Source organism: Mastigoproctus giganteus, chromosome 12 (genome assembly GCF_048544385.1).
Source record: "Mastigoproctus giganteus isolate SK-2022 chromosome 12, ASM4854438v1, whole genome shotgun sequence".
In the NCBI taxonomy this organism is placed as follows: domain Eukaryota; kingdom Metazoa; phylum Arthropoda; class Arachnida; order Uropygi; family Thelyphonidae; genus Mastigoproctus; species Mastigoproctus giganteus.
Window position 1 is genome coordinate 60,396,293 of NC_143586.1, and position 16,001 is coordinate 60,412,293.

General features: G+C 38.5%; 1 protein-coding gene across 2 annotated transcripts in view; it reads right to left on the reverse strand.

Annotated features, from left to right (window-relative positions):
- Window positions 1-16,001, reverse strand: part of LOC150077096 (papilin-like) — a 724,323-nt gene that overhangs the window by 371,213 nt on the left and 337,109 nt on the right. For both annotated transcript variants that reach the window (XM_090386252.1, XM_090386253.1), the window contains exon 12: window positions 10,702-10,915. In XM_090386252.1, the coding sequence (XP_090242378.1) occupies window positions 10,702-10,915 (214 nt within the window). The remainder of the gene's footprint in view (window positions 1-10,701; window positions 10,916-16,001) is intronic.

The following is a 16,001-nucleotide window of genomic DNA, read 5'->3' on the forward strand; positions in this document are numbered from 1 at the left end:
AGCATGGTGTAGAATACTGATGCTGGTTTCAGTTGGCTGATCAATATGGGAGGTCTCCTGGCCAAAGACACGCACTTAGGGTATTCTGGCCCTATGAATTTAATCCACCTATCTCAAGGCACTGTTCATCCCCCCCCACCTCCCATTCCAACATATCACTTCTGCTGTTCTTAACAGTCTCCCCTGTAGAGGGTGGGTTACCTCTATGGAGGGGTGTCCCTTCTGTCTCCCATTCTCCTACATTCCTGAAAGACAATTGGGATTGAGGGTTGGGTTTTCTCTTGTCAAAATTCTAGTGAAGTCTGAGACAATTCCACTGAATGAACTCAGCCATTATTTCAGTTTGGTGGAGCTGTCATTTGGGTTTTGAGGGGCTGGTGTCTTTTGTTTATTCTGGCTTTGCCTTATCTTTCTTGAAGAAGTATGGATATTGGCCCATGTCCAGATTTTTGTACAGGTTTCTTGGCACTCAATGTGAGCCTTTCAGCCTCAAAGCATGCAATGGGGTTGAAAGACTTTTGGGACACATGTGTTCCAATCTAATGCTTTTCTGCAACCTTCTGAATGTACATAGGTTTCTTGGTAGTTACTGGCTTCACCACTTTTCTTGCTTCTTGTATGATGTTAAACTCTGCTTTATACCTCTGGATTTGCTTTTCCTCTTTCCATCTTTGACATGCTTGGGAGTATGTTGGGTTCCTACCTTGGTAGTTGACAGCTTTGTTTCATCATTGAACATATCTTACTTTTTTGTTATTTAGCACTGGATGGAGCACAGTATTCCTTGATAAGCCATATCTGAATGTTCATATTTCTGACATTTAAAACACATTGGATTTGGTATGTACAGCCTTACTGTACAATGAATACTGCTGGCTGTGATGGAGTTAGGCGATGTTGGAGAGTTAAAGGTAAAGATGATGTTTCTTGTTGGAATTGGAACTAGATTATTATCCCTGTGGACAAATATTCTATAGGTTGCTATTACACCCTGAAAATTTAGTTCAGCACAGATTTCCTCCTCTAAGATGAGGAGGTCTCACTCTGAAATGATGCCTCATAATGAATTGAGTGTTTGTGTGGTGTTGCAGTGATTGATACTCCAATAATAATTGCTTGGAGAAGCTGCTTTGAGTGCCTTTCATTTTTTGTTTGGATTAAGAGGTCTCCAGAACAAAGCCTCTTAACTGACTTGGGAGAACCTGCCGATCCCTCTAAAGCCTTCTACATGAAAAATGGGCTATCTTTCCAATAGGTTTCTTGGTGTTGGAATGCATAATCAGAATCTTAGGTATAGCTTCTGATTATGTACTTCTGTTTTGGATCTCTTTGCAGCAGTGATGTCAGACTCAAAATCATGGTTTTCAGATAAGGACCATGCTGGGGCTCTCAAAAGAACTTACATTATCAGGATTCGTGAGAATTTTAATTTAGTTCAGTGCCTGGACTCCCCACCCACCATGGAGCCCATACAGGATACCCACTAACTGGTAAGCAATAAATATGCTTGGAAGCAGGATACCAGGACTACCCAGGCACCATACTTACACTGCCACCAGTATGAATTCTATCTTCAGACTGTGAGGATAGGAGCATAGCATTAATACTGTTGAACCTTTCAGGAGAGCCCACTAGCCAACTGATCCTGGATGAGCTATTTCAGGACCATCCATCTAGTCAAAGCAGTGGATCAAACTGGTGTGTTGAAGCTGGGCTCCCTCAACCATCATAATCTCCCCCTTTCCAAGTTTCCACAGGCTGCCTTGTGTGGCAAACACACTGGATTCCTTGGTGCTTGGAACCTAAGCTATGGCACTGAATCCCAGTGATGCTAATCTGGATGACCAACAGCATCACTGGGAGGTCTCTTTACCATATACAGATGCCCACATTAAGGGGTATTAATTTGGGACATTCCTAAAGAGATAACTGCTTTCAAGAATAAGGGAAAGAATTTTAATTTTCACAAGGACAATTACGATGGCCTTGAGTAGTATTTGACTTCTACTCAATGGGAACAGTTAGTGAATCTAACAAGTGCAAATGCTAAAAGAGAATCGCTCAAAAAAAAAAAAAAATAATAATAATTTTGGAAGTTAATCATGCCTAGACCAAAAGGTTGTTGTTGTTATTTGGTTTTTAGGAGCATTAGCAACTAAGGCCATATTGCTCTGGGGATATGCGGTGGTCATTCCCTGAGCTTTCTGCATTCTCTGTATTTGGTGGTCACGGGCTTGAACCCCAGTCTAATCAAGAAGCGTGTGCTACGCACTGCTGCTCCTGCCCACCTGGCTATGGAGGCGCCTAGACCAAAAGGAATGACGAATGAATGAACTGATGAGATTAGTAAGAGAAAGGAAAGTTGCATGGATGAATATAATCCAAAGACACAACAATATGACAAGTATAAATTAATCTGTAATAAAGTTACTGCGAGCAAAAAATTAGCAATTCAGTGCAGACAATCCTGACCTGTGTGTTTTTTGGGATTATTGATATTAGCTTCAGGTCTTTCACAGAGTGTGATTAGTTGAGTCAATCTTCAGACTTATTACTTGCTGCAGCTATCATCATGTTGGCAATAAGCTAAATAAGTTTAAGAGGTTAATAACCCTCCCACCACAATGAAACTATATTTCACATTAACAGTAATATCAATCACCATAACTACAGAATGTAGGAAGCAAGATGAAGCAAGAAATAGCAATTCAGTGCAGACAATCCTGACCTGTGTGTTTTTTGGGATTATTGATATTAGCTTCAGGTCTTTCACAGAGTGTGATTAGTTGAGTCAATCTTCAGACTTATTACCTGCTGCAGATATCATCATGTTGGCAATAAGCTAAATAACTTTAAGAGGTTAATAACCCTCCCACCACAATGAAACTATATTTCACATTAACAGTAACATCAATCACCATAACTACAGAATGTAGGAAGCAAGATGAAGTTCTGGGCACAATTGCAACATCCCATCTAGTAGTTTGCTGCACATGACCATGTGATTGGACCTTTTTTTTGGCTAAAAGTGACCACTGCTGGAGGCACCATCCAATTATGGTCACATTGTTTCTCTTAATAATAGATAAACAGAGAATAACAGAGAGAAAAATGCACAAAGGATTGTTTTTCAATTATTTGGGACCCCTTCAAAAATTTCAATCATCTGGTTTACAGCACTCTGACTGCTAGGTTTCTGAACCAACAAAATGTTTTCTAAGAAGTCCTTAACTCGCATTACTGGATTTTTAATGTGGGAATAAGTTAAAAGCATTGCGAATGTCAAGAAAATAAAACACAAACTCATTTCACTTTTCTCATACACCATAACAATGGCTTTAGCTATTGTCACAAATTATAGTATTTTAATTTAAAAAATTCTTTTTAATTTGCTCAAAAATGCATTGCTAAATGTGAAAGGCAAAAATTCATGTATAGGTTAATGGCAAATATGTGATAGGTCATCAGATGGCTTTAGCAGCTTCATTTAGTATGTATTTTACCTTATTCCATTTAATACTTTAGTCAAATTCCTTTGCATAGGAATATGTATTTGTAATATCTACAGCTAGTTATATAAAAATAAATGAAAAGTTTAACAGTGGTCTGCAATGGCAACAGTTGTAAATGTGTAAATTCGGGTAGTGGCACAACATGAAGAGACTTGTTTACTGCAGATCTGGGATTTTTTTTTTTTTTTTTTTTTCCAGAAAACAGATGTATGATATCAATTAGTTACACATACTCGGTGTGTGCTGTTACACTGCACTTTTGGGAATTTGTCACTGAAAAAATGCATCAGACCTGGAAGCAGATAAACATCAAATTGTTTTGTTAAACTTCACAAGACACTTACATCAGCATTCTACACTGACTTCATGATACAGTCAAACGAAGGTTGCCTATCTGTAGTGAGATAAGAACCAAATTTGCTTCACAATCATGCCCCTTTGCACTGTTCACTTGTTGTCCAGAAATATTAAGGGAAACATGGAGCATCCTCTTTCATATTCACTCCCTTACTCACCAGAACTAGTGAACAGATTATACAGCAGTGTAGTAGCTGGAAGGGATTATTTTTAAGGATATTTTCTTATTGACTGCTCTACTGTAAATTTAATAAATCTGTACAGAAAGACTTGTTTATTTTTAACTTAGGTAGTGTATTATTTCTTTATTAATTTAATAATTTAATTTTTCAATGCAACTCTGTCTCTAGATTTTTTAAGGGGCGACCTTATCAGTTCAATCAGATTCGATACTAAGATGCAGTAACAAAGGAACGGGATGCAAAGAATAATTTTGATATTATATACTTAGATTTCAAAAAGTATTTGACACTATTCCACATAAAAGATTGCTTTAAAATTAGAGCAATCTAGCACTAGGGGCAAGATACTAAAATGGATAAAAAGATGTTGAGTGTGAGAAAAAAAAAAAGGTGTGGTTATCAAAAAGAGTGGCCCTACTCTTTTTAGACTGCTGTCATTAGTGGAGTTTCAGGGTTCAATGCTGAGCCTGTTTTTGTTTTCTGTATTAATGATACTCATGAAGACATAACAAGCTTAAGGTCTAAATTTGCAGGTAATATGAAAGTTGGTAGGATGGTTAATGATAGTAATCAGGATATGCTACTGCAACAAGATCTAGAAAAATCAGATGGACTGAAAATTGGCAATTAAATTTTAATATTAGCAAATGCAAGGTACTGCATATGGATATCAGTAACCACAGAATAACATAACAACTATGTGCTACCAAAACAAGGGTAGTAAAGAATGAAAAAGACCTGGGATAAGTGTGCAGTCAGACATCAAGTCTTTTGAGCAGTGTAGATGAGCTGCTATGATAACTCATGGAGTTTTGTCAATGATATACAGACATTTTTCAAAGAAATTAATATGGGGGGCCCATCAAGCTCTCAGCTGCCCAACTCAATGCCAGAAGTCAGCCTGCATATCATGCAAAACAGTGGAAACCTCCAAGGCAGAATGCACTGGTCCCACAGGAACCAGTTATTGTTGGTAACTCTATTGTCAGGGAGACAGGGAATATATTATGCAAAAAGGATCGGTGGAACAGGACCAGGGTATGTCTGCCAGGGGCAAAAGTTGATGATGTGGTAGGGCAAATATCATCTTTTAATGGCACAAAAGGTGATATTGTTGTATACGTTGGCACTAATAACCTTAAGAGTAAGAGATCTGCAGATTTACTCAACAAGTACAGGTCAAAGTTTAAAAAACGTTGTGAGTTAGGGTTGAATGTGAAAGTGTCTGCAATTCTGCCCAGACACGATAGGAGGGAGTATAGGATGAGAGCCTTATCGATCAATTCGGCCCTGTAGAGATTGTGCAAGGCTCATGGGGTAGAATTTCTTTCAGCCTGGTCTGTGCTTGTTGAGAGGAGACACTGTTTCTACAGTGATGGGGTGCACTTAAATAGAAAGGGTGCAAGAAGATTTGCTGATGCTATCGAGGCAGTGTTAGGTGGATCGGAAAACTGCTAGCTAGGGGGATACACAGACTAAAAGGACAACAGTGGCCACAGGCAGAGGCAAAAGTGATTCTTGCACTGCTTCTCTTGGAATGAGCAGCAGCCTAGAGCAGGTTGCTGGGTGGGGATTTCAAGAGCTGCTGGGAGTCATCATGGAAAAAGTAAACACATGGGCTGTGTTAGGGTAACTAAGAGTAAGAAAAGGTGCATGTATACTTCCGTGTACACCAATGCTAGAAATATAGTAAATAAATTTGATGAATTTGAAGTGCAGATCAAGGTGTCAAAGGCAGATATTGTTGGGATATTAGAGACACGGTGTCACACAGATATAAGCAGTGCAGAATTGGAATTTGGGGAGTACAATGTGTACAGAAAGGACAGACAGGATAGGAAGGGAAGAGGGGTTATGGTGTTAGTTAAAAAACACATAAAATCTAAGGAAATGCATCCAGTTGACATGGGTGGACAGTGCAATGTTGAGTCAGTTTGGTGTGACATAAACTCTGGGAAAGGGAAATTGAGAGTAGGAGTGTGTTATAGGCCTAATGACTTTGATGAGTACAATGAACAGTTGTGCAGACAAATAGAATGGGCCAGTAAATCAGAATGTCTTGTAATGGGGGATTTTAACTTTCCAGATATTGACTGGAACTTATGGGTTGGTCACTCGCAAGCTAACAAGACTTTTGTGGATTTATTGAGGGATTGTTTTCTATAGCAACATGTTCGAGGGACAACCAGTGGGAATAATACTCTTGATCTGATTATCAGCACTGATTATTCATGCATTAAGAATTTGCAGATAAAGGACCCACTAGATGTCAGTGATCACAGTGTACTGATGTGGGATTTACTTAAAGATGTAACTACCATCAAGGGTAAAGGGAAGGGATTTTGTTTTCGTAAAGGTGACTACAGTGGTCTCAGACAGTTTTTAAATTCTCTACAGTGGGATCAACTGATGATGTTAGCAATGGTGAATTCTAATTGAGAAGACTTTAGGGACTTAATATTGGAGGTTACTAGGTTTTTCATACCACTAAGAAATACTTTTCAAGGTTCAGGAATAAATAGATGTTAGATGAATTAATGAGGCTAATGGCAGAGAAGATAAATGCAAGGGATGCATGTAAATTATCAGGCAACACTGATTACAAGCTGGTCTGTAATCAAGTCACAAAGGAGGTTAAGCACTCAAAGGCAGATTACGAGAAATCTTTGGCAAAGGATGCAAAGAAAACAGCAGAGTTCTTTACTTATGTACAGTCTAGAAGGAAGGGGATGAATCAGATTGGTTCCCTTAGCATAAATAGTTTGACTATTGATGATTCTGCTCAAGTAGCTGATAAATTGAATGAGTATTTTGCATCTATATTCACATATGAGGAGTTATTCAAGGAGGGGAATGCCAGAAGTTTACCAAACTCTAACAGGGAACTAAGTGATTTTGTAATAAATGAGAGCAAAGTGGAGGAGAAATAGTTGAAGTTAAACATAAAAAAGGCACCTCGGGTAGATGGAATCTATCCAGTTATATTGAAGGAGGCAACAAGGGAAGTAAGCAAACCCTTAGCCATAATTATGAGAGCATCCTTAGAGTCAGGGGAGGTCCCCATGTACTGGAGATGTGCAAATGTATCCCCAATTCACAAAGGACACAAATAATTATAGACCTGCTAGTTTAACTTCTCTTCTGGGGGAAAATTATGGAGTCACTGGTTAAAGAGGTGATACAGAATCATCTAGACAAGACAGCAGTAATAGTTCAGACTCAGCATGGGTCTGTTAAGGGGCAGTCTTGTCTGACCAATTTGATGGGATACTATAATGTGATCACAAAGGCACTGGATGCAAAAAAATAATTTTGATATCATATACTTGGATTTCAGGAAAGCTTCTGATACTGCTACACATGGAAGACTGCTGTACAAATTGGAGCAGTATGGCATTAAGTGCAAGTTGCTGCAATGGATAAAGGGATGGTTGAATGGGAGATGGCAGAGATGGTAATAAATGGACTCTATGTGGACTAATGTTATTAGTGGAGTATCCCAGGATTCGGTGCTGGACCAATCACTGTTTTGTATATTTATCAATGATATAGATGAAGGTATATCAGGCCAAGTTTTCAGATGATAGAAAGGTTGGCAGGGTTGTTAATGACAGTAAAGACAGTATGCTACTCTAACAGGATTTGGAAAAGTTAGGCAGATGGGCTGATAAGTGGCAACTGAAGTTTAACATTGACAAAAAATGCAAAGTACTGCACATGGATAGCAGTAACCCAAGAGAAATGTACCAACTGTGTGACACTACACTCAGGGAGGTGGAGAATGAAAAAGACCTAGGGTTAATTGTGCAGTCAGATATGAGGTTCTCTGAGCAGTGCAGACGTACTGCCAGAGCAGGTCATGGAGTTTTGTCAATGATATAGAGGGATTTTGCTAGCAGAGACAAGGAGGTGATTATACCTTTATATAAGACAATGGTCAAGCCACACCTTGAGTACTGCATACAGGTCTGGAGGTATCATTTTAGGAAGGATGTAGAGTTGCTAGAATGAGTATAGAGAAGAGCAACAAGATTGGTGATTGTCTTTCCTCAATTTGGATTTATGCCCCCTAAGGTGAGTAATCTGAGCAAGAGGAAGAATCCTTAGCATTGAGCTTGCTCAATCCATTCAAGGCCTTCTACACCTCAATTAGATCACCTTTCAGGTGCCTAGTCTCGAGAAGCTGCAATTTGCAAAACTTAAGCCTTTCTTGGTAACACTATCCCTTTGTTCCCCTCGCCAATCTCGTTGCCCTTCTCTGTACTCGTTAGAACAGCTCTACATCTTTCCTAAAATGAGGTCTGCAGACTTGTATACAGTATTCAAGGTGTGGCATGACAATTGGCTTATACAAGGGGACAATCACTTCCTTATCTCCAATAGCAAAATTTCTGTATGTCATTGACAAGACACCATGGGCTACTCGTGGAGAATTTTGGAACTGCTCAGAAAACTTCATATCTGACTGCACACAATTACTCCCAGGTTCTTTTCATTCTCCACTACCCTGAGTCTAGTACAACCCAGTTGATACATTACTCTGGGGTTACTGCTACCCATATGCAGTACTTTACATTTGTGAATGTTAAACTTCAGTTGCCACATCTCAGCCCATCTGCTCTACTTTTCCAGATACTGTTGCAGTAGCGTACTATCATTACTGTCATTAACAACCCAACCAACCTTCGTATCATCTGAAAACTTAGTCATTAAGCCTGATATACCTTCATCAATATCATTGATAAATACCGAAAACAACAATGGGCCCAAAACTGAACCCTGGGGACTCCACTAATAACATTAGTCCATGAAGAGCAGTGTCCATTGATAACCACTCTCTTCTCCCACTGAACCATCCTTTTATCTATTGTAGCAACTTGCCCTTAATGCCATACTGCTCCAATTTGTACAGTAGTCTTCCATGTGCTACAGTATGAAAAGCTTTCCTAAAATCCAAGTATATGATATCAAAATTATCCTTTGCATTCAATTCTTTTGTGACTAGGTCAGAGTATCCAATAAATTTTGTCAGACAAGACTTTCCCTTAACAAACCCATGCTGTGTCTCAAATTTAACCCCAGGGTCGCACATCTAGTGAGCATGGGCTTGGCACACCCGTGTCCTGAGCTGGATATCATCATTCTTCTTCTCTCTTTTGGTGATTCCCTGCTCTCTCTCTCTCTCTCCTCTCTCTCTCAGGGTACTCAAATTTTTTTTTGGCTAGTGCAGCATACGCCTCAGGCTTCCTTGCACCATATGGCTAATAATAATAATAATAATAATAATAATAATAATAACTATATCTGCAGCAGCCTTGTCTAGATGATGTTGTATCGCTTCCTTAGCCAGCGACTCCATTATTTTCCATGGAAAAGAAGTTAGACTAACAGGTCGGGTCCTGAGCTGGATATCATCATTCTTCTTCTCTCTTTTGGTGATTCCCTGCTCTCTCTCTCTCTCTCAGGGTACTCAAATTTTTTTTGTGGCTGGTGCAGCATACGCCTCAGGCTTCCTTGCACCATATGGCTAATAATAATAATAATAATAATAACTATATCTGCAGCAGCCTTGTCTAGATGATCTTGTATCGCTTCCTTAGCCAGTGACTCCATTATTTTCCATGGAAAAGAAGTTAGACTAACAGGTCTGTAATTACTTGTGTCACTCTTAGATCTTCCTTTGTGAATTGAGACACATGTGCACATCTTCAGTCCATGGGGACCTCCCCTGAGCACAAGGAATTTTAGGAATGATGCGGATCTGTTGGAATACAGAGAACAGCAATAAGAGTAAGGATAACAAAAGAGTATTCTTCCCAGGAAAGGCTTCAGTTTTGCAAATTGCTGTCTGGAGATTAAGCACCTTCAAGGAGAGCTTACTGAGGTGTTTTAAGACTTTGAATGGATTAAGTATGCTAAATTCTGATGGCATTCTTCCTCTTGCTTAGACCACACATATGGGAAGGCATAAATTAAAACTGAGGAAGAATGGTGATTGTGAAATAGATGTGTGGAAGTCTGCCTTTGGCCAGCAGGTGGTTAATTGTTGGAACAAACTTCCATCTGGTGTTGTGGAAGTTGGTACTTTGAATAAATTCAAGAACTAGTAAAGTGGTAGAAGGGATGGACAGGTGATATAGGAAGTGATTTTTGCTGATGCTGTATAAGTATAAGCTTGCTTTCTTACATCATTTGCCACTACTAAATACTAAACTCATGAGGCAAGGTGTATACAAGAAAGTCTCTGCAGCATCTATATCTAAGCAATCACTTAGACATACTCCACTATGTGTTGATGGAATCTGATTACTATTTTACTATAATACCATTAAGGTCTTTTAAGATATTGCATTAAATGCTAAGAATTTCTCAAACTTTTCCCAAAATTCTGTTTTTCATTTGTATTCAAAGAGTTAAAAGTTTGAAATGTTCTTTTTTGTGATGACCTTGTATAACAGTAATTTGTGAATATAATACAGTCTTTCAGATGGAAAGCTTTTTTATTTATGTCTTTTGGTTGGAAAAGTTGAGAGTTTACACAAGGTCACCTGTGATGAAAAACAATTACTGCTCCATCACCTTCAATGAAAAATACAAGAAATTCACCTAGTAATTAGCACACAAAAAAAAAAAAAAAAAACACTTCTTACAGGTGACCATGGTCCTTCTTGCCATTTTGGGCATTCTACATCTTCATTACAATCCTGAGTGAAATCTGGTTTTGGACCATCCTCTTGTTCGCACTTTCCATCAGAAACAAGAACAACAGCACCATTCTCTATGACTTGCTGACAATAGACCAGACGGTACTGAGTTCCTCCAGCACATGGACGTGTACAAGTTGACCAGTCTCCAACCTGCCATCTGTATGATGAAAGTAAATATACAACAATAAAAATCAGATTAAAAAATGAAAGATGCTTTATGCGAAAACACTTTTGACAAAAATCAGAACCGTTTTAAAATTCGAACAAAGCTAGAACCGAAGTCATGAACGATGTAAAATTTTATGCTCGCGCCCACTACTTAGTCTACTGAATCTACGTTAGTGAAATTAGAATCATTAGCATCACACATCAGTCCAAAATATTTAGTATGAACGATTTTATTGTTTTACGCACACGCTCGCTACTTACCTCTACTGAATCAACATTTGGAAGAGGTTAGCGAAATCCAAGCCAAAAGCCTAATTACCCATTTGATTGTAGCCACCTGTTAATAGTATGATTGGCAACAACACAAGCATTTGTATTGTTGCAATTTGCATTTTCATTACATTCCATTGTTAAGTGCCACCATAGATGATTTCACATCAATAATTTTCTGAGCAGTGAGAGGGACTGAAGGCCACACTGCTATATCCTTTATGTTCAATGATGCTAAAGTAATATGCAAACTTAACACAAACCTAACAAAATAAAGATGGAGATAACAATGAGTGTGCAAGAATGACAAAGACTATTGAGATTGCGTAAAAGACAAAGAGAAACTCCAGCAATGGATTTAGCAATGTCTTCAACCAGCAATGCCGCTCCATCTAAGAATGATGAACCCGAAGTGAGTATTAATTAGATACAACGGAACATTTCTCCAATTGGAGAGCAGATGGGTTTAAATAATCAAGCTCCTTTACCTTAACTGAATACTATTTATATAAGAATGCACATTGAGAGTTTGAAAGGATATTTATGAAAAATGATTTCTGCTACATGCTACCTTTACGATCATCTATGGTTCAAAAATGACACAAAGAAACCAGCTGCTAAAGATTTACCATCGATATGCACTGCATTTCCTGATGTTGACATCAATAGGATCCTTGTGTGTAATATCTGCAGAAGATCACTTAAGAATAACACCATTCCACCACTATCTAAGTCAAATGGGTTTGTCTACCCAGAAATTCCACTCAATTTAAAAAAGTTGGATTTAGTGACAGAGAGGCTTAGTCCTCCTCGCTTACCTTTCATGTGAATAAGGCATATGAGACACGCATACAGACAATACGGCATTCGAGACAAGTGATCAATGTGCCTGTTTCAGTCAACATAATGGTCCATCGCTTCCAAAGGAAGATTGACGACGATCGTTGTATAAACATGCATATAAAATGTAAGAAAATACACAAGCCAAGCTATTTTATTGGTTTGAAAGAAAGTAAGTGGTTAAAGCGTGGTTTCTATATTTGGTCAACATGCTTCCCTATAGATTGTATAAAAAGCAGCATGGCTTCAATATGGGGCTTAGAGGGGAACAGGTATTCTGTGTGTTATCAGATGCTCAGTCTAAAACACTGACGGATCCAATATCTTTCTATTACAGAAGATTTAGGAGAAGTCCGGTTGGCCTGCCTCCCTAAAATCCAGAATTTGCATTTTCATTACATTCCATTGTTAAGTGCCACCATAGATGATTTCACATCAATAATTTTCTGAGCAGTGAGAGGGACTGAAGGCCACACTGCTATATCCTTTATGTTCAATGATGCTAAAGTAATATGCAAACTTAACACAAACCTAACAAAATAAAGATGGAGATAACAATGAGTGTGCAAGAATGACAAAGACTATTGAGATTGCGTAAAAGACAAAGAGAAACTCCAGCAATGGATTTAGCAATGTCTTCAACCAGCAATGCCGCTCCATCTAAGAATGATGAACCCGAAGTGAGTATTAATTAGATACAACGGAACATTTCTCCAATTGGAGAGCAGATGGGTTTAAATAATCAAGCTCCTTTACCTTAACTGAATACTATTTATATAAGAATGCACATTGAGAGTTTGAAAGGATATTTATGAAAAATGATTTCTGCTACATGCTACCTTTACGATCATCTATGGTTCAAAAATGACACAAAGAAACCAGCTGCTAAAGATTTACCATCGATATGCACTGCATTTCCTGATGTTGACATCAATGGGATCCTTGTGTGTAATATCTGCAGAAGATCACTTAAGAATAACACCATTCCACCACTATCTAAGTCAAATGGGTTTGTCTACCCAGAAATTCCACTCAATTTAAAAAAGTTGGATTTAGTGACAGAGAGGCTTAGTCCTCCTCGCTTACCTTTCATGTGAATAAGGCATATGAGACACGCATACAGACAATACGGCATTCGAGACAAGTGATCAATGTGCCTGTTTCAGTCAACATAATGGTCCATCGCTTCCAAAGGAAGATTGACGACGATCGTTGCATAAACATGCATATAAAATGTAAGAAAATACACAAGCCAAGCTATTTTATTGGTTTGAAAGAAAGTAAGTGGTTAAAGCGTGGTTTCTATATTTGGTCAACATGCTTCCCTATAGATTGTATAAAAAGCAGCATGGCTTCAATATGGGGCTTAGAGGGGAACAGGTATTCTGTGTGTTATCAGATGCTCAGTCTAAAACACTGACGGATCCAATATCTTTCTATTACAGAAGATTTAGGAGAAGTCCGGTTGGCCTGCCTCCCTAAAATCCACTCATGCACACCTTCTCAATGGTAAGCTCTGTTACATCACTTAGGTGGCAACGAACATGTAGAGTGGTTCTATTCAAGACGCCTGGTCAGTGTGAAGAGGAAAAGACCAAACCCTCCAGTATATGACAGCATGATGAAACAAAAGGCCCCCAGCAGTTTTCACTCCCCCTTCTTACGGCAGCGAGAGGATCGGAGTGGAAGCAGAGGTAGACAAAGACAGCTAAGAATCTCTGGGTATGACCGGGCTACCATGCACGGAAACTGAACTTGGCCTGTTACTATTATTATTATTATTATTATTATTAGCTATAGGGTGCAAGGAAGCCTCGGGCTTATGCTGCATCAGCAAAAAAAAAAAAAAAAAATTCCCCGAGTTACCCTGAGAGAGAGAGAGAGAGAGAGAGAGAGATAGAGAAATAGAAAGGAATCACCAAGAAAGAGAAGAATGATGATATCCAGCTCAGGACCCTAGGTGTGCCAAGCCCATACTCACCAGATGTGAGCCCCTGGGGTTAAAACGTAAGATCGCTCATCGGTGAAGACAGGATATTAGAGCTGGAAAAGGAATTAGAAAATGTGAATTGGAATATCTCAGTTTGGCTGAAACAAGAAGAAGAATTGAATCACTTATAAGTTTATCAAGTGGAAATCTGCTGTACACCAATGGAAACAGTGAAAGGAGTGCAGGTGGAGTTAGGTTCCTGGTCCATAAAGATTAAAAAAACAACATTTTGGAATTCAAAAGTACATCATCAAGGGTGTCAAGACTAATACTCAAGATTTCTAAGAGGTACAAGCTAAAGGTTATAATGATTTATGCACCAACATCGAGCCATGATGATGAAGAGGTTGAAGAAATGTACACCAAAATTGAGTCTTCTAGATGAGCAGAAAACCCACTACACTATTATTATGGGGGACTTCAATGCTAAGGTTGGAAAAAGATAAAACAGCGCAGAAAGGGGAACTATAGGAAACTTTGGAATAGGTGAAAAACTTGTGAAATTTGCAGAATCTCAAAGATTGTCAGTAATGAACACTTTTTTCAAGAAAAGGGTGAACAGAAAGTGGACATGGAAGAGTCCAAATGGATTAACAACTAATGAAATCGCCTTCATCCTCACTAACAGAAGATATATCGTGAATGATGTTACTGTCCTGAATAAGGTAAATGTTGGAAGTGATCACAGAATGGTAAGATGTACACTTGATATAGATGTAGGAAAGGAAAGGAAAAAACTGACTCGAGTAAATAATACAAAGGTCTTTGAGATAACAGAAGAGGAGGAGAAAAAGCAGTATGTACTGGAACTTAAGAACAAGTTTGAGCTTCTGCAGACTGCTCACGACCAAGATATCAAGGAGGAATATTACAACTTTCTGAAAATGATAAAGCCCAAGAAACCTATAGGGAAAAAGAAATCCAAAGAAGAAAAAATTAGTCAAGAAACACTTGTTATGTTGAATCGAAGGAGACAAGTGAAGAGCAAGAAAAACACTGACAGGGAGAAAATTGAGTATACTGAGTTATGCAAAGCCATTAGAAAGAGACTCAGAGAGAACATAAGAAGATTTAACACAAGAAAAGTAGAACAAGCATTAAGGAAAAACAAAGGATTTAAATCAGCAGCCATGAGCAGTAATACAGAAAGACAAATGATACTGAAACTGAAGAATAGCGATGGTGTACTTATAAACAGCAGAGAAGGCATAATTCAAAGGATTTAAATCAGCAGCCATGAGCAGTAATACAGAAAGACAAATGATACTGAAACTGAAGAATAGCGATGGTGTACTTATAAACAGCAGAGAAGGCATAATTCAAATAGCAGAAGACTACTATAGAGAATTATACAAGGAGCAAGGGAATGATACCAGCAGTGGGGAAGATGGATTGCAAAGTAGCAACACATACGACATACCCGATATTCTTCCCGATGAGGTAGAACATGCATTGAAGAAAATGAAGAATCGGAAAGCCCCGGGGGAAGATGAAGTTACTGTAGAGTTGTTAAAATTGGGAGGAAGAGACATAACACAAAAACCTGGCAAGGCTCTTCACTAAGTGCATTAGAAAAGGTGTGACGCCTAAGCAGTGGAATAATGCAATCATAGTTTTGCTGCATAAGAAAGGAGATAAATCAGAAATTGGAAATTATAGACCAAATAGCTTGTTATCCCACATCTACAAGTTGTTCACAAGGGTCATTACTAACAGATTAGAAAGAATACTTGATGAGAATCAACCGAAAGAGCAAGCTGTCTCTAAGACAGGATTCTCAACTATGAATCACCTTCATGTAATATCACAGCTAATGGAGAAAGCAAATGAATATAAAACACCATTATGGCTGGCATTTGTGGATTATGAAAAGGCATTCAACACCATACAGGCAATGTTTCAGGCACTGGAAAGACAAGGCATAGATACCCCATATATTATGATTTTGAAGAAAATATATGAGAGTGCTACCTCC